The sequence below is a fragment of the Panthera tigris genome, chromosome D4 (assembly GCF_018350195.1).
Source record: "Panthera tigris isolate Pti1 chromosome D4, P.tigris_Pti1_mat1.1, whole genome shotgun sequence".
In the NCBI taxonomy this organism is placed as follows: Eukaryota; Metazoa; Chordata; class Mammalia; order Carnivora; family Felidae; genus Panthera; species Panthera tigris.
In genome coordinates, this window is record NC_056672.1 from 26,894,961 (window position 1) to 26,918,667 (window position 23,707).

The 23,707-nt window shown below is 40.0% G+C and overlaps 1 protein-coding gene across 8 annotated transcripts in view; it reads right to left on the minus strand.

Annotated features, from left to right (window-relative positions):
* The window catches only part of TUT7 (terminal uridylyl transferase 7), a 60,808-nt gene extending 37,859 nt beyond the window's left edge, over positions 1-22,949 (minus strand). For 4 of the 8 annotated variants that reach the window (XM_042964981.1, XM_042964982.1, XM_042964983.1 and 1 more), the window contains exons 1-11: positions 22,818-22,949; positions 21,082-21,632; positions 15,852-16,033; positions 15,423-15,539; positions 14,744-14,921; positions 13,031-13,119; positions 10,818-10,869; positions 9,822-9,891; positions 8,905-9,031; positions 6,982-7,101; positions 1,328-1,480 (exon numbers count right to left, since the gene is read on the minus strand). In XM_042964981.1, the coding sequence (XP_042820915.1) occupies positions 1,328-1,480; positions 6,982-7,101; positions 8,905-9,031; positions 9,822-9,891; positions 10,818-10,869; positions 13,031-13,119; positions 14,744-14,921; positions 15,423-15,539; positions 15,852-16,033; positions 21,082-21,601 (1,608 nt within the window). In that variant the 5' untranslated portion in view covers positions 21,602-21,632; positions 22,818-22,949. The other 4 variants (XM_042964979.1, XM_042964985.1, XM_042964980.1 and 1 more) reach the window with 4 other exon arrangements.
* Between the last annotated feature and the right edge of the window lie 758 nt (positions 22,950-23,707).

Sequence of the window (23,707 nt, forward strand, 5' to 3'; positions counted from 1 at the left end):
CGTTATTGTTTTTATTCTTTTAAAGTAGGGAACACTTTCTTCCCCCCCCCCCCCCAAAAAAAAAGAAAGAGAAAAGAATGGCAGCTAACATTTACTGTGTGCTTACCACATGCTTGGCACTGAGTTAAGCATTCCATGAGTCAGTGACCCTCTGAGAAGGTACCAATATCATTTCCAGTTTTAGGTGAGGAAACTGGGGCACAGGAAGATTAAGTCACTTGCCCAAGGACACACAGCTAGGAAGTGTGAGAGCTGGGATACGGATTCACATATTCTGGCTCCACGGCCTCTACTCTTATCCACTCCTGGAACCCCAAACAGGACACAGAAAAAAAGTGGGGGTGTTCTGGTGGTGGCAGAGGTTGAGTGGCACAGCCTCCCTTCTCTCTCCAATGCTCAAGGATTCTAGAAAACACAACGGGAGAATCTACCACTCACCACTATCTCCTCATTTTAGGCACAGACCAGAGGAGTGACCTGACTTGTTTGTGTGTAGCTAGGGTTCGAATCCTGGTCTCAGAAGTATTTTGTGGGTATTGCTGCCATTTCATCCCATAAGGTTATGGAGAAAGGCATGAGGTCAGGGACTGTCCACCAATTTGGGGCAGATTCCTATCATTTCTAAAATAATTACAATGCTCAGATTTTTGTTTGAAATTAAAATTTTTTTTTCAACGTTTATTCATTATTGAGAGATAAAGGCTGAGCATGAGCAGGGGAGGGGCAGACAGAGGAGGAGACACAGAACCCGAAGCAGGCTCCAGGCTCTGAGCTGTCAGCACAGAACCCGATGAGGGGCTTGAACCCGAAAACCGTGAGATCATGACCTGAGCCGAAGTCGGACGTCCAACCGACTGAGCCACCCAGGCACCCCTGAAATTTAAATGGCAATTCCTTCCTTGTGCATATATTTCCTTGCCAACCTCTAATGGTATGGATGAGGACATGAAAATACATCATACCAAATACTCGCTGTGATTTTAGTACCTTTGAGGTCAGCGAACTTTTCATATATTTAAAACTCTTAATACCATCTAAGACATAAGGTCTTTGAGGATAGACAGGGATTGATCTCTGAATTCTCAGTAACCCTCACAGGACCTGGCACACAGAAGAAACTACAGAAATAACTGTATCTGATGATCTGCATTTTACCTTTTGTCTTTATTTGTCCAGTTGAAGGACCGGACAGACTAGAAAATGAAACATCCACGAAAGAGTTAAGATAGGTAAAGACAGAAAGGAGGCCTGACTAAGTCACAGAGTCCACAATGAACAATGAAATCAAATAGAAATTGTACAATTAAAAATGAGAAAGAGAACAGACCTGTCCCCTCTTAACAGGCACTTCTCTTGGTGCCTCGTGTTCTGCTGTTTCCGCATCTCCGGCAGCATTGTCAGCATACTCCCAAACCACGGTGTCTTCCTGAACATCTTTAAGGTTGAAATTTCCTAGTTTGTTCAATGAGAACCCTTCAATCTAGGAAAAATTAGACACACGCTATTATTATAAGGTAGAAAGGATTCGATATCGACCAGAGCATTATTAATCCTGGAAGAAATGGAAACACACTTATAGCTCACTGAAAATAGAAAAGTGGGGCAGGGGGAGGGGGCAGGCGCCTGGGTGGCTCAGTCGGTTGAGCGTCTGACTTTGGCTCAGGTCACGATCTCACGGTTCGTGAGTTCAAGCCCCGCATCGGGATGTGTGCTGACAGCTCAGAGCCTGGAGCCTGCTTCAGATTTTGTGTCTCCCTCGCCCTCTGCCCCTCCCCCACTCACGCTCTGTGCCTCTCTCTCAAAAGTAAACATTAAAAAATTTTTTTTAATTAAAAAAAAAAGAAAAAGGTATCGTTTCTGGGATACCTCCAAGACATCTGTTAATTTGAAAATACTTTTTAAACTAAAAACCAAGGTTTTAATTGGCAAAAGAAATGGTGACTTTGTGAAATAATTTTTTAGTGAACATTCTGGGAGAAGGTAACATGGCTTAGGCCTAGAGCCATGGGTTCTGGAGTAAAACTGCCCAGGCCCTGACCTCAGCTCCCTCCTGGAGCTGTGAGACTTCCAGTCAGTGCTTGCTTTCTTCCCGTCGCAGGTTTTTGTAAAAACGGGTCCCAGTAGAACTTTTATGAGATAGTTGTGACATGAAATAATGGACATAAATCACTGACACAGGCCACAGCACGCAGTGAATACTCAATCTAAGAAACTGTTTCTATCGATGTTGTTGGGATGCAAATGGCTAAAGAAAACAGTTTGGGCTTAAAAGTTCCAAGAAATTTGGAACAAAGTTGAACAGCTTTCTTTACTGTAAAACGGGACTGATCATAGCCTTTAAACAGGTGCGTGTAGGGGGCACCTAGGTGGTTAAGTGACCGACTCTTGATTTCGGCTCAGGTCATTATCTCGCGGCTTGTGGGTTCGAGCCCCGCATTAGGCTCTGTGCTGACAGATCAGAGTCCGGAGCCTGCTTCTGATTCTGTGTCTCCCTTTCTCTCTGCCTCTCTCCACTCTCCCTCTCTCTCAAAAATAAATATTAAAAACATTTTTTTTAAAGTGCCATTAATTTTGGAAAATTTCAGTCATCATTATCCCCAATTATTTCTTCTGTTCCTTTCTCTTCTCCTTCTGATACTCTCATAATATATATATTACAACTCCTGGTAATTGTCTTGCAGTTCTTTGATATTCTGCTCTGGTTTTGTTTTTTGATCTTTGCTTTTCAGTTTGGGAAGCTTCTACTGAATGAAGTACACTGAGTCTTTGCCCATCTGTGTCCAAGCTACTGATGAACCCACTGAAGGCATTCTTTATTTCTGTTACATATTTTATTTGTAGCACTTCCTTTTGATTCTTAGAGCTCCCATCTATCTCTCCACTTCTATTACCCACCTGTTCTTGCACGTCACCCATTTTTTTCTGTCCGAGCCCTTAGCATTTTAATCTAAGTTGTTTTAATTTACCAGTTGGATAATTCCAAGGCTTGTTCTGCCTCTTTAAACTATGGTGGTTTTTTTTTTTTTTTTTTTTGCCTTTTTAGTACGACTTGTAATTTTCTGGTGGAAAGCTGGATAGGTGTACTGGGTAAAAGGGACAGAGACAGGCCTTTAGTGTGAAGGTTTTTTTTTTTTTTTTAGTTATTTATTTTTTTTGTGGAATGTTTATTCATTTATTTTGAGAGGGAGAGAATCCCAGGTGGGCTCCATGCTCTCAGCACAGAGCCCAGCTTGGGGCTCAATCCCATAACCTAAGCCCAAATCAAGAGTCAGACGCTTAACCAACTGAGCCACCTAGGCACCCCAAGTGTGAGGTTTTATTTTGCTAGGAGTTAGGCTATGTGTTTGTTGTAGCTGTAGATGTCAAGAGGCTAAAACTTCATCTGGTGTCCTTGTTTTTGTCACCCCTGTTGTCTTTGGGTTTCCTAACAGATTTCTTCTGAAATGAGGTGTTTCTGTTATAATCCCATTTTATGCAGGAGCCCTAATGATGTGGTGGTAAGGTCTGGGGGGAGGGGAAGCATTCTATATAGTCCTATGATCAGGTCTCAGTCTTTTAGTGACTGAGACCCTCCCCCTGCGTTCCCCCAGGTAAGAAGACAGGAAAGGTCAGGAAAGGGGCTGGAGTTAGGTACTCTCCTTTCCTCCAGGTCAGTTAAGCCCTGGTTAAAAGTTTCCCTTGAAGGCAAGCTTGTTTAGAAGAACAGAATGCTCTGGGCATACTTTAAAATTGCGACTTTTTCTCTCACCCGGCCAAAGCACGAGGGATTTTTCTTGGATCTTCACCCTGAGAAGCTGGTGGGGGTTCCTGGAGGTAAAACCTGTGAAATTGTTGGGGGTCCCCTAAGACTGGGGCTCCCTGTTATTTTTCACGCTCAAGCTTGTCCATACTGAGCCTCCAGAGCCATAGTCTAAGGCTTCCTACCCTGGTATAGGCTCCGTTCCTGGCCTCCTGCTCTGATAAGTTATAATTTGCTCTATTTGCCTGTCTCTCCAATTTTTTGGGCAATGGTTTTCCCTGTGACATCAATTCTCTGATGGATCTAAGAAGAGCTGTTGATTTTCACTGTTTAGTTTTTTTTTTGCTTTTTTTCCCCCTTTTTTTCTGAGTATAGAGTGATGACATCCAAGCTCGTTAATCCAACAGACTGGACCGGTTCAGAAGTTAGAGACGAGTTGATTTTATACACAGAGTTGAGGGTTCCACTTCTAATATCTTTCCCTTCTGGGTTCTTCCCCTTTATCTGGTAGCCCTAATTCCTCTTGCCAGAAAGGGGACTGGTTTTTCTCGCAGAGCTGCCTTTAGGGGTAAAGACACAGAAAAAACGGACACTCGCTCTGTGTTGGCCACCTGCTCCAAGGTCTGACTTCTCTCCAAAGTCGGCTTGCACTTGTTCAGTCTCCAGAGCGTTCGCGTTGTTGGTTTTTTTTTTTGGCATTTTGTTGAGAATTTATAGCTGTTACTTATACACGGATCACTTGCTTAGGAGTTCATGCCTCCGTTTCATAAGTAGAACCTGACTTTCTATTGAGGGAGAAAAGGACTACATTTGTTCTCCTACTTTGTTTTAGGAGCTTTACATTCATGGTCTCATTTCAGAAGTTTTCAGATAAGGACTCCGAGGCTCAGAGAAAATAAATTGCTGGAGGTCACAGGGATATGTATAAATAACAAGAGCTGGAGGAATTGTAGGGCTATCAAACTTTAAACTACTCTTCTTTCCATTACATTCGTTACCTGGCATCCTTCATGTGTAAAGGACTGTTTGCTAAAGGCTAAGCCTATATAACCCAAAACAAGACTGATCCCAAACAATATTTACTAGGAGACTAATAAGATATTATTGTAGTGGACAAAAGATGATGAGCAGACAAGGTTAAACCTATTCATCAGTCATTATTCACTATGATTTCAACTTTTAGTCAAATCAAGGTCTACTAACAATACATGGAAGTTAAGAGGTCAGCGAGGACAGCCCCCAACATGGAAGAGGTCTGTATAGGTTGGGAGAGAATGGCTGAAGAATTTCTGAGGAGACAGATCAGGGCACAGAGGTAGGATATTCTAAACTTCTTCATGGAGAATTTTGTCTTATTCATCTGTGTATTCCCTTCAGGGCCAAACACAATGACAAACCTACATAGTGTTTTAAAGACTGTGAAGGAATGAACAGTTTAGATACTTTCATCCACATAATTTAGAAATCTTCAATGGATTTTCTACAAAAATAATGATATAGAATTTCTGGCACCAATAAGGGACTGAAATTAACTCTTTACCTTCACTTGCTTTATATTTCTGTGACTCTAGCAGAAGCTTCTAGCATTGGTAAGACTCTAGTACTGGCAATTGACTAGCTTAAAACATTGAAAACTGCAGATCATTTTGGTTCAAGCAGTAGAGTGTGCCTTATTTGATCCATAGAATTCAATCCATGTTTGACCACCACATACCTGTTTCTCTCATTAAATCTTAAATGAACAAATGGTATAATCACAATCAAATTCAGTGTCACCATAGAGAATTTCCAGTATCACTGCCTAGGATGTAATATACTGGCCACAGAAAAGGGTATATTGATACTACTGTAGTCTTAAGTAAATCCTGAGGAGAATCCCCTTACCAGAATAGAAACATCCTTTTCCCTGCATCCTCACAGCAGTGAGAGGACTACTCAGAGGTGACCAGGACCCCAGGAAAGGCATATCTCACCAAGACAATAGTGAGTATGGGAACCCATACAATGTGCTCTCAAGAGTCTAACTGGTTTGGTTCCATCCTAACGTCCTGTCTCTACTGGACTAACATGAGAGAAAAACTTCAGAGACAGACTCCCCTCTGGGTCTGATGGAAAGGGTTCTTTATCGCCTAAGGGATGACTGTTCTCTCTTCGCTCCACCAGGAGAGCAGTCTAGCAGACACCCGCTGGGACCCTGCATCCTTTCAGTTCAGTACAAGCACAAAGAGAGGGCCCTTCAGTCCACTGGGACACAGAGCCGACTGCGATCCCTCTGCCGGGACCATTTACAAGGGGCTCATTCTGCTTTAGTCTTTGTTCCTAGGACCCAGCAGGTCCTTGTTTAATTCTCAATCTGTTAAATACAAAGAAAAAACTTTTCCCTATAATCATACATTTTTGCTATGTACCCATAGGTAAGAGCTACTGCCGTAGAACATACTCTCCTTAAATGATGAGAATCCTGGGTACAGTAGGAAGAAAAGTGGTTAAAATACCAAATGTGCCCAAATAAGCTTTTCACCAAGGGAGACTTTTTATACAGTAAGTGTACATATAAGATGTTCTCAAGATAAACACTTAGGGTTTAAAAGTGAGGTTTCCAAGAGGATGAGGAACGGTATCTTGACTTTGAGACAGTTTCTCCTTAAATCCTATTTGAATAAACCAATTCAACCTTAATTTATGCAGGAAAGAGTGGCCACATCACTGAATTCTGAATCATCTTAAACACGAAAATATTATTCAAGCGGTGACAATGCTCTGCATCTTGCAGTACAGCCAGCAATCTCAACTCTTTCCTTTTGTTTCACAGGGAATGGGGAATGCAGAGGGCTGAAAGACTAGAAACTGAAAGTTACAGCAACCAAATGCTTCATGCAGTCAGTCTGGAGGTGATTTGTAAATTCAAGTATCTAGTCATACTCAAAGGAAGTATGTACCAAAGGATAAATTTAATTCTGGTTCACATTCTCTTGTTTAAAACCCTTAGGCTCATGTGTGTTTCACAAATTAAGAGGGTTCTCAGTTTAGAGAACTATTGCTACCCCTAGCAGAGTATAGGCCAGCATCTTGTAGCCAAATACATTAATATTTCAGCAGTGAGAGGCATGAATGTTCAGACTAGGAGGAAAAATAAATCCATGTCAGTTCTGGTTAGGTTTTTAGATTTTGAAATTATGCGTAAGCAACTGTGGCCCTGTAATAAAATCACTATTAGATATATAAGCAAAAAAATGTTATACCCATGATCCTAGATAAACAGGCAGAAGGGGTTCTTTCCTCTGTTGCAGAAAGAAAATGGCCATCAGGGCGAATACATATGGTGGCAAACCTCCTTCTTCAGGGTGATCTATACTGCAAAGCTACAAATGAGAGAAAAAAGAGTAAACGTTCTTTTCTATCAACGTATTATTTACACAATTTTTTCTAACACCTCTAACTTCGGGACACGTGGGTGGCTCAGTTGCTTGAGTGTCTGACTCTGGCTCAGGTTCTGATCCTGTGGTTCGTGAGTTCGAGCCCCACACTGGACTCGCTGCTGTCGGGACAGGGCCTGCTTCAGATCCTGTCCCCTTCTCTCTGCCCCTCTTTCACTTGCACTGTCTCTCAAAAATAAATAAACATTAAAAAAACCCAACCAAACAAACGTGTAACTTCATTCCGGTGTGTTAGATGGTTTACTTCTCAGAATAGAACACCACAATGACAAAAAATAAAACTTCCTCATACTTTTGAAGCAACCACTTACTGTGGTTGAGTGGCAACTTCAAATTTTAATCTCGTTAAACTAATATTTGTTATTTCATTTTTTAAAAAACTTTAATTTATTTATTTTGAGAGAAAGAGCATGTGCACATGTGTGCACAAGTTGGGGAGCAGCAAAGAGAGAATCCCAAGCAGGCTCCACACTGTCAGCGCAGAGCCAGATGTGGGGCTTGAACTCACCAACCAACCCTGAGATCATGACTTGAGCCAAGATCAACAGTCAGACACTCAACCAACTGAAACACCCAGGTGCCCGTGTTATTTCATTTTTTGACACCCACGGCAAATCCGCTCACTTGGTGAAAACACTTATATATGAAATCATGGGGTTCCTGGTTGGCTCAGTCAGTTAAGCATCCAACTCTTGACTTCAGCTCAGGGTCATGATCTCACAGCTGGTGAGTTTGAGCCCCAGGCTCTGTGCTGGCAGAGTGGAGTCTGCTTGGGATTCTCTCTCTGCCCCTCCCCCACTCATGCACGCTCTCTCTCTCTATCAAAATAAATAAATATTTTTTTAAAACCCACTTATTAATGTAATCAAAATGACAGTTCAATCCCAAGTACAAGCCAACTGGCTCTGCTCAGTTTAGTGGTCCCCTCATCTGAAGCTACTGCCTTGAAAATTCACGCATTGGTCAAAAAGATGATTGGGGAGAGAATGTAGGCAAATTCATTAGCACTAACAGGAAAAACAATTTAAGAGCATAGCCTACTTAGGGATGAAGCAGGAAGCAGCTTTCAAAGGATGGCATATTGTAATTATCAACTCACTCGGTTAAGGGTAAAGCAGTCCCCTGTTTATCCCAGACTGGGGCAGCAGGGACTACCTACTGTTACTGTCATATCTTAATTAGTAAAGCTTTGGCTTTTCTCTACAAAGCACCTACCCAGAATCTCAATTTTATAATCATGATGGGACCTTGTGTTTTAAGGAAATACTAAATGCTTAATAAATATTGAGATGTCATATTTAAAACATTATAAAAATGTAAGCACGACGAGAGAGTGGCTTCCCTTTTTGGAGTCTCTGGGTACATTATTGGAAATGGTACGAGAAGGTTTACCTCAAACTTTCCTGTGCCTAACAATCACCTTGGGAAACTAGTTAGAATGTAAATTCTTGGACCATATCCTCTGGTATTTGACCTATAAATCTGATTTTTAATAAGCACTATAAATCATTTTGATCTTTTGAGCAATACTGTTATAGTGAAATAGAAATACTAAATTTTCCTTTCCGTAGACATTAAAATTTCTGTTCCAATACTCAGATGCCTATTCCCTTCATGTCTATAAATATGCATCCAAACATTTAAGATTAAATTAACCAGGCAAAAATCAAAGCATACTGTTTATGCATACATAGTATGTATTTGTGCATTTAAAGAACTCAAACCTACCTTTGCCCAGTACCTAAATGCAATCACCAAAGGAACCAGCTTTGATTCAAGTTTTCCAAGGGCAGTTAAATGGTTTGTTGTCAGACAAGCATTTTCATTTCCTGCACTCACTTTACAAAGAAGACCACTGGTGGGGTAAAGGGTGGGATGGGAGAGAAAAAGAGAAGGATAAAAAGTGTTATGCAGGTATCAGGTATCTTTTAAATGCTGACAACTAATTTATACTGATAATAAAGATCTTCAAAATGAAAATTAAATACTAAATCTTTATGGGTTATTTAGGCCATTGCATTAAGAAAAAGATAGGGCAGCTACTCTCTGAGCGAATTTTATTTTTCAGAACTAGAACTTTGTATTTTCATATACTAAAACTATTTCTGAGGGGAAATGAAAATAAGGAAAATACTGTAAGATGTTTCAAATGAGAGTATGGATTCATCTTTGTAAGAATAAGAGTGTTTTCCCAAGAGTTGGAGGAATCTGCCTAATGAAGACTCATTACAGCCTACAAACCATCCATTTAACGTGGTGATAATGCTTCCAGATGGAGGAAGAGACACACGGGGGAAGTCACACTAATTGTTATTCAGCGCTGCTAAAAATGCTGCTGAAAAGGATGGCAATGTAAGGTGGCTCGATCAAGTGATGATTTGATAAAGTTGTTTCATACTGAAACCAAATGGGTCAAGATGCTTCCTCCCTATACTTCCTTTCAAATAATTCTATTCTTCTTAAAATAAAACACCTTTTCCTCCTACATCAAATGCCAAAAGTATAGAGAGAATGCTAATAGTGAGCCTGTGAAATTAACCACATAAGAAGCCTGTTATTCTAGAAACTGGACATGAAGATAATAAAGTACACGTGCTTCTGGCAAGTTTCTATTTAATATATAAACAGCTTAAAGAAATGGAGACCTTTGCTTTTCTCTGCACACCACCACTGGTACCCTAGCATGGAAGTCTGCGTCAACATCAACAAAAGACTCTGAGGAAAGAAGAAAAAAATATTAAGTAGGTTAATTAAATCTTGTTTAAAAGCAGAACTAGATAAAGTACAAGTTGTGACTTAATCTGTTCAGCCTTTTGAAAGATGATTATGAAATAAAGCTGAGATGACTTAAAAAGGAGAACAGTATTATGTACAATAATCAAGTAATCACATTAACTTAAAACCTTCATTTCGCAAAATTCACGTTTGATTAGAAATGACTACATTACTGGATCAGGACAGGTAAGTGTTATGTGGATCAGGTAATTCGAAATGTGGACAGGACACTGGAAAACAAAATTGCTGCAAAAACTACTAAAATATCTGGGCTCAAAGTACATCTTGACTGAAGTAAGAAGAAATGTTTAAATGTTTCAGTCAACCAAAAAAGAAGGATGGGAAAGACTAATTGAGATGAGACAGTTTAATGAGGCCTACGGAGAGCATTAAAAACTCAAAGTCCTAAGCTGGACATTACTCCGGATGACTAGTAACCCTAACCGGGAACAAGTGTTTGCTGAGTTATTAATCAGAGTTGGGTTGCATCTGTTTATCATCTATAATGCATTAAGTGAAAGAATAAAGCAGATCACACTTTAGTTTTGCCCTCAAGAGTAAATTTTACGTATTTTGCACCTTTTTAGTCTGGGTTTAGGACTCAATCTTTACAAATTGTGACATTATCAGCAAGCTAAAAACTTTACTTACAAAACGGTTATTTTGCATTGTAGAGCAATTAGCAGGACTCCCAACTAGCTAATAATTCATGGGCATTTGCTTTGGTTTTCTGTTTGGATATTACCCAGAGAAATAATTAAAAGACACATGACTTCCTATTTTCAACATCTGACAAATAAGATATATCTAAATTACGGAGAAAATAAAACAATTAAGAGCAAAATATGGGAAGAGTTTGGCCTTACCGCTGTTCTTTAAACATTCTTGAACAAGTAAGAGAACATCTGGCTGAGACATCTAGGAAACAAATCAATGAATACATCACGAATCCATATATACTTCTATTTCACTGAGATAATACAGTCATCTGAAGTTATCCAAAGACCTTTCCAAATTAGAAAGCACACTGCTACCCAAGTAAAGAAATTAATCATGCTACGTGCACACAACAGAGGCATGAGAGATGAGCACCAGATGAGGGCAAGAGACCAGTTACACAGTTAACTCCTGATTAACTCATTCCTGAGGTAATCGGCCTCACAGCAAATCTCAAAGACATGAAACTGTTAATATCACCTCTCCTCTAGAAGACTTCTTCAGCCCTGCCTCTCTCCAATCCTTGCTCCGCATAGGAACCAAAACCACTTAACGTCATAAATCAGACCTAGTCATGCCTCTCCTTAAAACTCTCAATGGCTTCTTATTGCCCTTAGGTCACAGTGCAACTTTCCCACGGCCCACAGATCCAGCATGTTGGGCTCTAGTCTATCCTACCTTAATGCTGCTTCTTTCTCTTGGTCCCTCCACCTTGGCTATACAATCATCCCTTCAGCAACTTGAATAGGTCACACCCATACTGATTTAGGGTGTTTGCAAACGCTGCTTCCTCTGCCCCAAACACTTACCCTTTCACTTCTCCACTCTTAGTCATCATTTAGAGCCTAACTTCAAAGGGGACCTTCATGACTACTGGATCTACACATCTCTTGTTCTTTTCTGTCACAGAACCTTGTTCCCCTGCATAGCTCTCATTACAATCAATCGTATAGATGTAATTACTTATCTCCTCCACCAGCTATGAGTTCCATGAGGGAGAAATCCTACCTGTTTTGTCCTCTGGAATCTAGTATAGTTCCTGGCATACAACATGGACTCAGTGAATATTTGCTAAATGAATGAGGAGACTAAAATAACCACTATACTGGTAAATTACTCATCAGAATTTAAGGTTAAAGGAAGAGTAGAATCTATTGGTCAGTTGACTATGTAGCTATAGCAGTTAGGGACGGCAAGAAAGGAGTGGTTGTAAAATAGACATATAGGGTGCTTCCCTTTATTTTTATTTATTTTTTTAATTAAATATAATTTATTGTCAAATTGGTTTCCATACAACACTCAGTGCTCATCCCAACAGGTGCCCTCCTCAATGCCCATCACCCACTTTCCCCTCTCCCCCATCCCCCATCAACCCTCAGTTTGTTCTCAGTATTTCAGAGTCTCTTATGGTTTGCCTCCCTCCCTCTCTGTATCTTTTATTTCCTACTTCCCCTCCCCCCTGGGGAGGGGATCCACATATGAGTGAAAACATATGGTATCTGTCTTTCTCTGCCTGACTTACTTCACTTAGCTTAATACCCTCTAGTTCCATCCACATTGCTACAAATGGCCAGATTTCACTCTTTCTCATTACCAAGTAGTATTCCATTGTATATATAAACCACATCTTCTTTATCCATTCGTCAGTTTATGGACATTTAGGCTCTTCCCATAATTTGGCTATTGTTGAAAATGCAGCTATAAACATTGGGGTACAAGTGTCCCTATGCATCAGCACTCCTATATCTCTTGGGTAAATTCTTAGCAGTGCTATTGCCAGGTCATAGGGTAGATCTATTTTTAATTTTTTGAGGAACCTCCACAGGAACCTTCTTTATTAACTAGCAACCCAGGCAAATGGGCATAAGCCATCTGCAACCTGGCCTGGGGAACCACCAACAGATAAATAGATAATCTATGAAAGTGCCTTCCAGGTTCAAAATTCTGAATCATCAACATCTTTTTAAATTACATTAAACCAGAAATCCAGGCTAGGTGTGGTTCTTTAAAAGCACAATTCTTTAACGAAGTAGATGTATAGAAGAGGAAACTCAGGAGCAAGTTGAGCTTTTGGGTCAAAAATGTTTACATATACACACGATTTAAAATCTGAAATTCTCTGATGTTAGAAAAGTCGACTTTACCAAGATAATTTAACCTTCTTAAGATAACAGAATCTAAAAAGCCCCATTAAGGTAGGCAGAAGAGCATAAAACTTGAAATTTTAGGAAAAAAAAAAGCTGCCACCAATACATTTACACTATCTTCAAATATCTAAAACATATCAATACATAGCTCATATTTGAAAAAAAGAATTTCCATACCACTCTGTGAAAATTCCAACATTTCATTTTGTACTTACAATGGCTGGAAATTGAATGTCGATGTTTACATCTGAATTTCTGAAACCTAATCTGCTACAGGATGACCCATATAATCTCAGAGAACAATCTGAAAAAAAAAAAAATTAAGTAAGTCATAAATAAAGTGAAATTTCTCAAAAGTCATAACAAAACACTGCTATTTCAGGAATGGAATCACCAATTAAAACTACACATGAAAGAAAGACAGTATTCAAGTCTGGCATAATCAAACTAAAAGGAATCGTTGACTGTCTGCTGTTGTCTTCATTTTTATTTTATGTAACAGGGAAGGCTATACTGTCTGTGGTTTAGCTTAACAGCCACTCTTTTCATGTCAAGTGTAAAACATGTCTAAAAAAATTTCTAAATTATTACTTTTCATTTTGTGCAGAAAATACTATTTGCAATGATTTTTACAATGTGAAAGTCAAAAAGGGCTGCCTAACTTTGTCTCAGATCTATAAACTTGATAGTATATTAAAGAGTTAACGGAAACATTTTACCTTTTAGAAAACATGCATAAGTGTAATTTACTATAAAGATCATGTTCAGTAAAATAACCATAAAAATGACCTTCAGCATAAGGTTACTTTTCAGTAGGAATACTCATTATGAACAAAAAAGCCCTTAACATAATATACTCTATTTCAGAAAACTTTTGAAAATAATTATATCACTGATATTAACTTAAAATGCCAGGCAATAAGCAATTCGCTCTTCAGACGAAGGGGGGTGTGTGTGTGTGTGTGTGTGTGTGTGTGTGTGTGTGTGTGTGTGTGTCCTGCCTATATTTACATACAGCATTTTCCCTGCTAAGTTTTACTGTTTACTACCATTGTGCCAAAAAATTATTCCTTCTCATCAAGGGATTTTTTTTTGTGGGGTTTTTAAGGTTTGTTAAATCAAGTGATTTCTTTGAGTTTTAATAGTCTTCCGTGACAAAGTACATTCAGTTTTACAATGGAAATCTATGGCAAAAATTATTGAAATTACATATGCCTTTTCAGGAACTTATCTACAATGTAAAGGATGAGACACAGAAATGATGAAACGAACAGATATCTGCCCTTTATTTTTATGAAAGTATACAGAAGCATGAATGATGTACTATATGAATGATTTTTCAGTAGAACAAATAGTTCTATGGGTGATATGGTGATAAATTCTGAATAGTGATTCCAACTCTCACTGTGGGTCAGAATCACTTGTGGAGCTTTCTGCAAAATAGTTTTCTCTGGCTCCACGGGGAAAACTTGGAAAATTAACCAACAGCACACAAGATCTATTACAAAATAGTTTTCAGAGCTCATTATAGATGTTGCAATTCTTTTGAAAAGTAGTTAAACAGAACTTTTCTGGTACATCTAACCTGAAAATTACTCAAATGTACTTCTTAACTCAAAATATTATGTCAATTTAAAGACACAGGAAAGTAAACAAATATATGCACAAGGGATTCACAGTGCCCCAATAATATGGGGCATTTAAAGTACCTGTGTACAATGAAATTCACAGTGAAAACAGGTTTAAAGACAATGCACGTAAAAGTCTTTGTTACCTTAGGGAAAAGCCAGGAGAAACAAAAACACACAAAAAACTAAGAGCTTCAGGACATGGCAAATCAAGTTCTGTTAGATGAAAATCGCTACTCGTAGGAAAAATGAATGAGGTACTTTTAGGTAGCTAAATAGAAAAACAAATCTAGAAAATACCTGGTAACTTGTGTTGGAACACATTTTCCATGATACGTTTAATTTCTAGTCTCTGTTCCAAGTTCTCATTGTGTAAGCCAAACTCCTGTACCACTTTGTCAATGGCAATACCAATTGCATTTATCTGGGAGGGTGTAGGCGGGGGTAACGTAGTGAGCAACTCTTCCTCCTGCTTCTCCTTTTAAGATCAATATTGAGATTAAAAATGACTCACACAGTTTTTACCTTCTACCATTCACTGAGACAACACCCTGTAGAATACTCTGGAATTATTTTTCTCAGCTCTCCCTCTCACCTTAGCTGTGTTAATCTTCATCTCATCAAACATATATACTTCTTTATGCACATAAAGTGATAACAGAAGGCAGGAATTAGGAAAAAATGCAGGGAAAGAACATTAAAAGCAGCAATGACAAATTATTTGCTTTATTATGACTGGTATAAGGGCATATACCTATGTCCTATTATTGACTTCATTCATCCTGATACTGTTCTGAAAGAAATTCACAAGACTGTCCCGCAAAACATACCTGACCAATGTAAAGTATTTTGGCTAAAATAAATTCAATAATATAGTCATGTTACTAATATCACAGTCTTAAAGAGAGGAAAGTCAAAAGATGACAAGTAAAAACAACTGAAAAGTAAAACATATTTGTTTGGGTTACATTAAAGTTACCTTAATGTTTTTCTTGTGCCTCTTCTCTTTGATATGCTTATGGGCAAATGCAATGGATTCAATTAAAACATCACAAAGTTTGCAGGTGTACTTAGCTGTAGGGTAGTTTCTTGGTCGCTGTAATTCGAAGAGATTTATAGAGACATATATATGTATCTTCCAAAATACAGGCAAACAAAAATTAGCCAGAAATGATTTCCCCATCACTTTCAAAGCTGTTAATATATTATTGTCACTCTTTACTATCTTAATAGTCATTTTTTTTGAAGTAACTCTATTAAATCAAACTATCACTTTTATTTTTTAACCTGTAGTCCTTCAATACTAATAACTACAGTAGGATACCTGACTCCTCAAAGCACATATTCCCAATTACTAACACAGTTTAAACCAAGACAACGATTTTAAGTAACAAATAAAAGACATTACCCTTTTGAGCCTGTCAATGAAGTCTCTCTTTAATCGCTCCTCTGCCTGCTGTAAGCCCAGGAGCTCTTTCATTGAAAGCACAGACTCATCAATCACGGGGCCTTCCAAGTCTCCGTCCTGCTCATTTTCCTCATTTCTAGACCTCCGTGGCTTCCGAGGTCTGGATCTCTGCTTCTTGTTTTCTTAAGTTAGGGGGAAAATATTATTGGCAATATTGAATAATACTGCTCTGATGAAAAAGCAGACCGTACATATTTATGATGTAAATCATGTGATTATCAGAACGACATCTGAACACAGCGAAAGGAAAGCTCTTCCATGGATAAAATGCGTGAATATTCATTAACTACCTCATCTGGACACATCAGTCCTCAGGAATCCTCTTTTTGGAACACTGAAAAAGAATCCATTTCAACCAATGTGATTTTTTCATTTCTTCCTGGTGTGCTCCCATACTCAAGCAATAGTAAAAATTATCCTCTGAAGGCAAGCACACCTGGAATTCTAATATACCTAGCATGGCATAATTACAATGTTAATGTATCATATTCTAGTGTGCCTGTAAGTATACTTGCCTTTCCAATGAAAACTATCCATATGTGCTTTCATTTTTTGTAAGTGAACAAGCTCAACAGAGCAAAGGACAACAGGGTATCTCCAAAGAAGTCAGAAATCAACTACATTCTTATCTGGAGTGAAAACCCATCATCTAGTTGTAAATTTACCTTTCATGTGATTGAGCCCTCCTTCCATATTCATACAAGAAGTCCAGGCCAAAGTTTTATTTACTGAGGACTAGTTCCCATCTTATCTTTACTTTCATTTTAGCTTCTTTAAACAGCCTGCACACTAATAAGCACATTTCGAAGAAAAACGACCAGTAGTTGGAAAAAAAGTTTTCTGTATGTACAGACTAATTCATTTAAACTCTGCTGTTAGTTCTACAAGCTTTGTAACTAATAAAACTTTTTTCCTTTTTTTAAACTTACAACTTTTCTATCTGGAAAACTGAAGATGACTGTGGGATTGATCTATAAACAATGGTTTTCAAGAGCTTTGATAACTTCTATCGAGCTCTGAAAATGAAGCTACCAATAATACATATGATCAAAATAAAACTCATTTCCCCAATTAAAATGGTGACAAATGGTTTGAATAATGTTTAAGTGGCTTATCAAAAATTAGTCTTTCAAAATAGAAACATACTGAAAAGCCCTGCATGAACCAATTCCTAGGTCAAGTTTACAGTGGAACTCATTTCTTCTATGGCACTTACAATGAATCAGTTGACTGAAAAAAATTCTGAGTCAGAAAAGGGAGGTACAGGATCTCTAATTTGAAAAAAGCTACTGTGAACAGCTCTAAAGAAAAAGTAGCAAGCATTGTGCTTAAAGTACCAGAAGGTGAATATATAGTGAAATTCTGTGAATAGCTTCTATAGTAGAAGTGGCAATTAAAAGAAATTAAAGTATTAGGACAAATAGTTTCTTTAAAAAGGCAATCAAAATGGACCAAATAAAATACTAAAACGTATCATTTGCAGACAAAAATCAGTCTACTTTAATACTTAACACTCCTCTACTCCCAATTAATTTATCATAATCTTTTAAGGACAGTGCTCTTGGTCTGCATGAACTTTTTTTTTTTTTTTTTAAGTTTTATTTTTGAGAAAGAGAGAGCAGGGGAGGGGCAGAGAGAGAGGGAGATGGAGAATCCCAAACAGGCTCCACACCATCAGTGCAGAGCCTGACGCAGGGCTCAAACCCATGAACCGTGAGATCATGACCTGAGTCAAAATCAGGAGTTGGACACTTAGGATGCTTAACTGAGCTACCCAGGTGCCCCGGTCTGCATAAACTTCTGAGACAAGAACTTCTTTTAACTTAGCTGTGTGTCTATTCACATGTAATTTGCCTATCATTACAAGGTCTACACTAAATAATTACATCTGTGATTTCAGTGTTCATAATAAGTTTCTTACTTTGACGCTCATTAGAGATTTACACTAATATGTGCAATACCCATTAGAAAAGTCCACATTAGCTTACAAAACTGTAATTGCTATGGAACCCAATTTCTTTAACTCCTCCCTTCTTGATCACAAAGGCTTCTCACCTATTTGCTGTCATTTTCCAGAGTGACTTCAATTTCCCTCCAAAGAGTACAATTAATTCCTTATTGCTTTTTTAAACATTTTATTTTCAAGTAATGTCTACACCCAACGTGAGACTCGAACTCACAACCCTGAGACCAAGAGTCCCACGCTCCACAGACTGAGCCAGCCAGGCACCCCATTCCTTGTTTTTATACAGAGAAGTGGATGGCTGCAGAAATTCAGATGATGATGACAGCAGCTGTCATTACTGAGTATTTTTTTATGCGACAGATGCAATGCAAGCACTTTATGTGCACTGCCTCGTTTAATCCCTACAGTGATGCTGTCATAGATGCTAATGTTATCCCCATTGTACAGATGGGGAAAATGCTGGCCCCAGAAAATAACTTGGTTCAGGGACACATGACTAAATCAAAGTTAACAGGATTTGAAGTCAAGATTGAAGCATGGATGGAATTCTGAAATCCAGCCTTTTACCTAACAATGTAAGAACTGGAAAGAACTTACTAAAATCCATATCCATTCACATTTAGAACAGACTGTAACTGACAAGACAGTATCACCTTCTGAACTGAGTTTCATAGGACTGCATGGTAAAAATAGCAAGTAAAATCTCATTGACGGGAATCTTGGAAGGATAAAGCCGGGTACTGCTAAAGAGTTCCCATAATTCGAGGAAGGCAACCTAGCTCATCTCATGTGTCTTGTAACATGAATTCTCTATATACGCTATTCCAAGTCTCCCACATTTTATTTGCATATGGCCCATTATTCCATTCACAAAGGACATGTGTATTTGAGTGGATATTTTCCAGCTAAGATCACTAATGGCATTGTCCCAAATACATTACATTGGCAATCTAGGATATGTGAGGGATGAAGTACAGGGCGGTAACGTAGAACTGAAAGATAGAAAATAAGTATTAAAAAACAAAGCAACTCTAAGATAATTTTCATTATATCTTCTCACATCATTTAATGAGACCCTTGCTTATTAAGACATAATTCTGATTCAAGAAAATTTCAGTCCCTTTAACGAGATCCTTTTTAGGATCCTGAGTGCAGTGCAAAGTTTATACTTCAAATTGAATTTCTCTCTACAGTAAGCGATTTTATACCACAGCTTAAAATTATTTCCTTTCTGAAGATTTCCAAGGGCTAGAAGCTGAGCAGTCCTTCATTTAGCAAATGTGAAAGAACATACCTCTTTTTCATATGGAGAGAATATGGGGGTTTGGGGATTGCCTTCAATTAAAAGGATAGTAAAAGTATGTACTTCCTGTTCAAAACCACTTAAAAGCAACTTTTTTGGTTGCTTTTCAGACTAAACAAGAATATATATATGAGGCTTTCAGTCTGTTAACAGTCCCTATTAGTATTTGTCTGGTTGCAAACTTTCGTTCTATAAATCTTTTGTTTCTATAATGCTACTCAAGATCAACTTTTTCTTTTAAAAAACTATTGGTAACTAAATTAAAATGTCCATGTCCTACCTGGACACAGTAATACAAAAATACTTAAATGTACACAGACTTTTAAAAAGAAAAACACAAATCAAAAGTCAAGAAATTATCAATACATGTTCCGTTTCCCTCTGTCAAATTCAAGGTCCAGTGAGGCCGTTAATGGCCAAAGCAGCACAGTACTCAATTTCAGGTTCACTTCCTCATCTACCACCCAGCATAATCAGTCTGGATAAGTTTCACCTTGCCAAGCCACAGCTGCCTGCTTTGCAGAATTGTGATTCTACCTTGATATATCACGACAGAGCACTGCATCAGACACTTCCTTCAAGTTCTTTCTAGCATCCTTTCTAGCTTCAAGATTTATGAGGCCAAGAGTTTCTCTCCTGACTGATTCCTTTGTAACACCTCATTCTGTTTGTACTCTTTGATACAAGGAATTTTCTCTTGCTTTTCCTACCTTAAGAAATATAAAACGGCACCTTTTCTCTCATTTAATACTATCAAAAGACCCTCTAAAAATAAGTGACACTTTCTCTGTTAAGTATTCTACATGTCCAGGTCACAATATCAGACGCCTTACCAGTAAAATACAGAAATGTAAGCTGGCCACTGTCAGATAACATGAAAGAAAAAGGCCTCTGGACACCTAGGAGAGTGCCAATATTGCCTAGATGCATTTAAATTTAAAACAAACAAACAAACAAACAACTTTAAAGTGCTGGCCAGTTTGCCACCCATTCTATATGGTCACTAAAAAAAGGCTCCCAGCCAATAAATTTAAAAGCTCATTTTTCCAAGCATAATTGGCATTTTCAGACTAAATACTGTTTTACTTTTTCCTTCATATTTATGAGTTTATTTCATTTCAGTAATTATTGTCCATTGGATAATTTTCCTGTTTATAGAAATTATGGCTACATGGACAAAATCTACTATCCACCTTTGAGAAAAATGTATAAATAATCACTTTGGGGCAATTATTATCAAGCACACATGGCCCTTAGAAATGGGTTTTGGTTCTACGGAAACTAAAAGGCAAAACTTATCTGTATTTCTGACTTTAGAAACTTAAAGTGTCCCAGTCTGTTTGCCGTGCAGCTCACTGTTGAGCAAAGAAAAAAAAAAAAAAAAAATCCTGGACTATCCTCCTCTGGAGATCGATGCTCCCTCCAAAAGACATATAATCCTCTGAGACAGGAAATCTATGTGGTCTATATTGTGTATTTACATCGAGTAAGATTTTTTTTTTTTAGCTTTATATTCTGTCATTTATATTATGGACACATTCACTATTCAAATACAAAATTACAATACATAATTTAGAAAATACATATACACCACTCAGAAAATATGAAACAGTCCCCAGGGGGATATCATCACCCTCTTCTGTAGAAAGCACCAATGGGAAATATGTTTACCGAAGGAAAATGAGCCTCACGGCACAGTAAACTTTTAAAGAGACCAATACATGCAACGTGTTGAAGCTGCCCAAATGCCACGATTACAGTTCTTAAGAGTATTCGCATTAAATAAGCAGAGACTATGAAAAATTGGAACTGCATTGCTGAAAATAATAAACCTCATTTGGATGACAAAGAAAAGATACTGCGACTTTGGGCTTGTCACTTGACAAGTTGGAACACATTACCAGGGCTTCCTGCTTCCATTTCTGACATGGTTTCTAGGCTTGTCAAGTCTTTATGAAACAGTCGTCTTACAGTTCTGCAGCCTCGTCCATCCTGCCACCTATATCCATCTTCGCTTTCTTGAAAGGAGTCTTTTCTTGGTCGGTTTAGAACAGGAATTCTAGGTCCCGGTTTGAATTCCCTCCAGCTGTCTGAATTACCAGCAAGTTCATCAGAGAGCCATCTCTTACTCTGATCTTTGTGGTTGTCATTCATCCAAGCGGGCTGACTGTAAATTGGGTTTTTAAATGCATAGGGATTGCTGGAAACAGCATATGGTCCTTTTCTGGGGGTATTCCCATAGTTCCCTGGTGTTAATTTTTTTTTTGGAAGGCCTTTTTCCATTTTACTGCTATGGCCTTTAACATAGTCATCCATTATTAAATAATCTTGCTGGGGGTGAGCCCTTCTGAAATCCTCATCATCTATAGTTCCTCGGTCTTTAGCGCGTTTCACAAAATAAGGTTTTGCGGCATCTCCCATGGTCTTTGACTTCAGTTTTCTCACTCTGTACCTAGAAGAAGACATTTTGGGAAATTATCAAACCATAACAAGATATCATACCAAGCATGTGAAATACCACACGTTTATTGCACAGGTGCTCAAAAGTCTGTAAGAAACTCTTCCTTTCCTAATTTCCATCACATCCTAATAATCAGCACATTACACCAAAAGTTGGGAGGCTTGCTTGAGTCCTATAATAGTCTCCATGAAAATTAGTACTTACTATTTAACGTGACGATTACATCTGTGACTAAGGGAAGCTCCCTACAGTCTTGAGAACTGCAGTATAAACAAAATGTTACTCACACCAAGTTGGTTGGCTTTACCTATAAAACAAAAGCGCTCCTCCACAAAACAAAACAAAACCCTTATCCCAAGCCTATGCTGTTAGAAAGCTCCGGAAACAGTCTTAAAAAAAAAAAAAAGTTGCCAATACTTTTAAGTGTTATACAAAGTAACCGAAACTTTCTGTGAACGTAGCTCATCTCCTCTCAGCTTCACTTTTCTGTCCCTTCTCCGTCCTCCAGGGAAGGGCTTCGGCTCCCCCTCACTACCACTATTCAGAACCACAGGCTTCGGTCGCCTGGGCTAAAGAGGGGCTCGCTCCCCACCAAGAGTCCCCTCTAGTGAAAGGGGCTGGGTTTCCCACCAAGAGACAAGTCCAGCTCACCTCCCCAGTCCTCACTCTCTAACCCCAAACAAGTTTGGTTTGGTCAAGAACAGCATTTCTCCCTCTTCAACCCCCCGTCTGATCGCCCCACCCCCGATCTGCCTCAGTTTCCACCCTTCGAGGCCGGAGGCAGAGAAAGAGGAGGCGTCCCCGCACTCCTGGCCACGAAGCCACCTCGGGGACCAGGAAGCAGGAAGTGACCTGCCTCCTCAATGGGGTTCCGGGGTCCCCCCGGCCGGCCAGGGGGCCGGGGTCGAGTGCCTCCACCCAAGTCCCTGCTTCTCCGGCGCCGGCAGGGTCTGACACAAAGTGAAGATGCGGACTCGAACCCGGGAGCTCAGTCCCCGCCGGCCTGGGGGCTCCCCGGTCCTCGCAACTGGGGCGAGGAGGCCGGCGGGGGAAGGAGCCAACGTTTCTCCCGGGCCGGGCCCGCCCTCTACTCCGGAGACGAGGGAACCCACCGGAGACCCACCCCGGAGGCGAGTCCGGGAGGGACGCGGAGAGAAGGCGCCCCGGAGCACTCACCACCTCCGCCGCGGTCCCCCGCCTCTTCCTGTCCCGGCCGGGCTCCCTCTCCGTGTTTTCCTTCGGCCCCACTTCCGGCGCTCAGCGCTGTCTCATTGTGCGCGATTCGAAGCCGGCGGTGCCCCCGCCCGAGCGCTCCGCCGCGCACGCCGGAAACGCGCGCTGCGCCCGCAGGGCCGCCCGCCGCCCCGCCCCGCCTCCGCCCCGCCCCCGGCCCGCCCCTCCCGCTTCCGCCGCCGCCGCGGTCGCGCGCACCCTCCGGGGCCCCGGCGTCGAGTCTGGCCGGGGTGCCCCGCTCCGCCCCTCCTCTCCTCTCCCGGGGCCGGCTTCCTAGGCCTCGCTAGCACCCGGGAGGCGCGGGCGAGCAAGTCTCTTGTTCTCCGCGGGAGGCGCGGAGCCCGGGCGGCTCGTGCGCCGGCGGCTCGGCTTTGCCCCTGGATGCTCTTGGTTGCGGGCGAGTGCAGGGCAAGTGCAGCCTGAATGTGAGGCCTTGTAGCGCTCTTGCTCTTTTTCTGACGATTAGATTCAGCGAGGTCTTAGAAATGCCCGCATCTGAGCCGTTCACCCAGATCTCAGTGTGGTCAAGGGAAATGCTTCGCTTTTTTCTTAGACTGGCTACGAATTTGTTTTACTGAACAACACAAAACCGTGTTTTCGAGAGTCTGTGTAATCGCAAAGGATGATCCGAGAGAACCATGCTCGAAATTTTGAAAGAAGAGTGCACACCTGGCATTAGCAAACAACTCGGGGTTCCTTTTCTTTTCTTCTTTTGACTGTGTTACCTTCCTCGCTGTCTTGTTCTAAATGCTTCGAAAGCCTCGAACAACTAATAAGATCAGGGAGTGTTGAGAAAATTTGACAGTTTTGGTCTCTCTGCTTTTTAGGAGCAT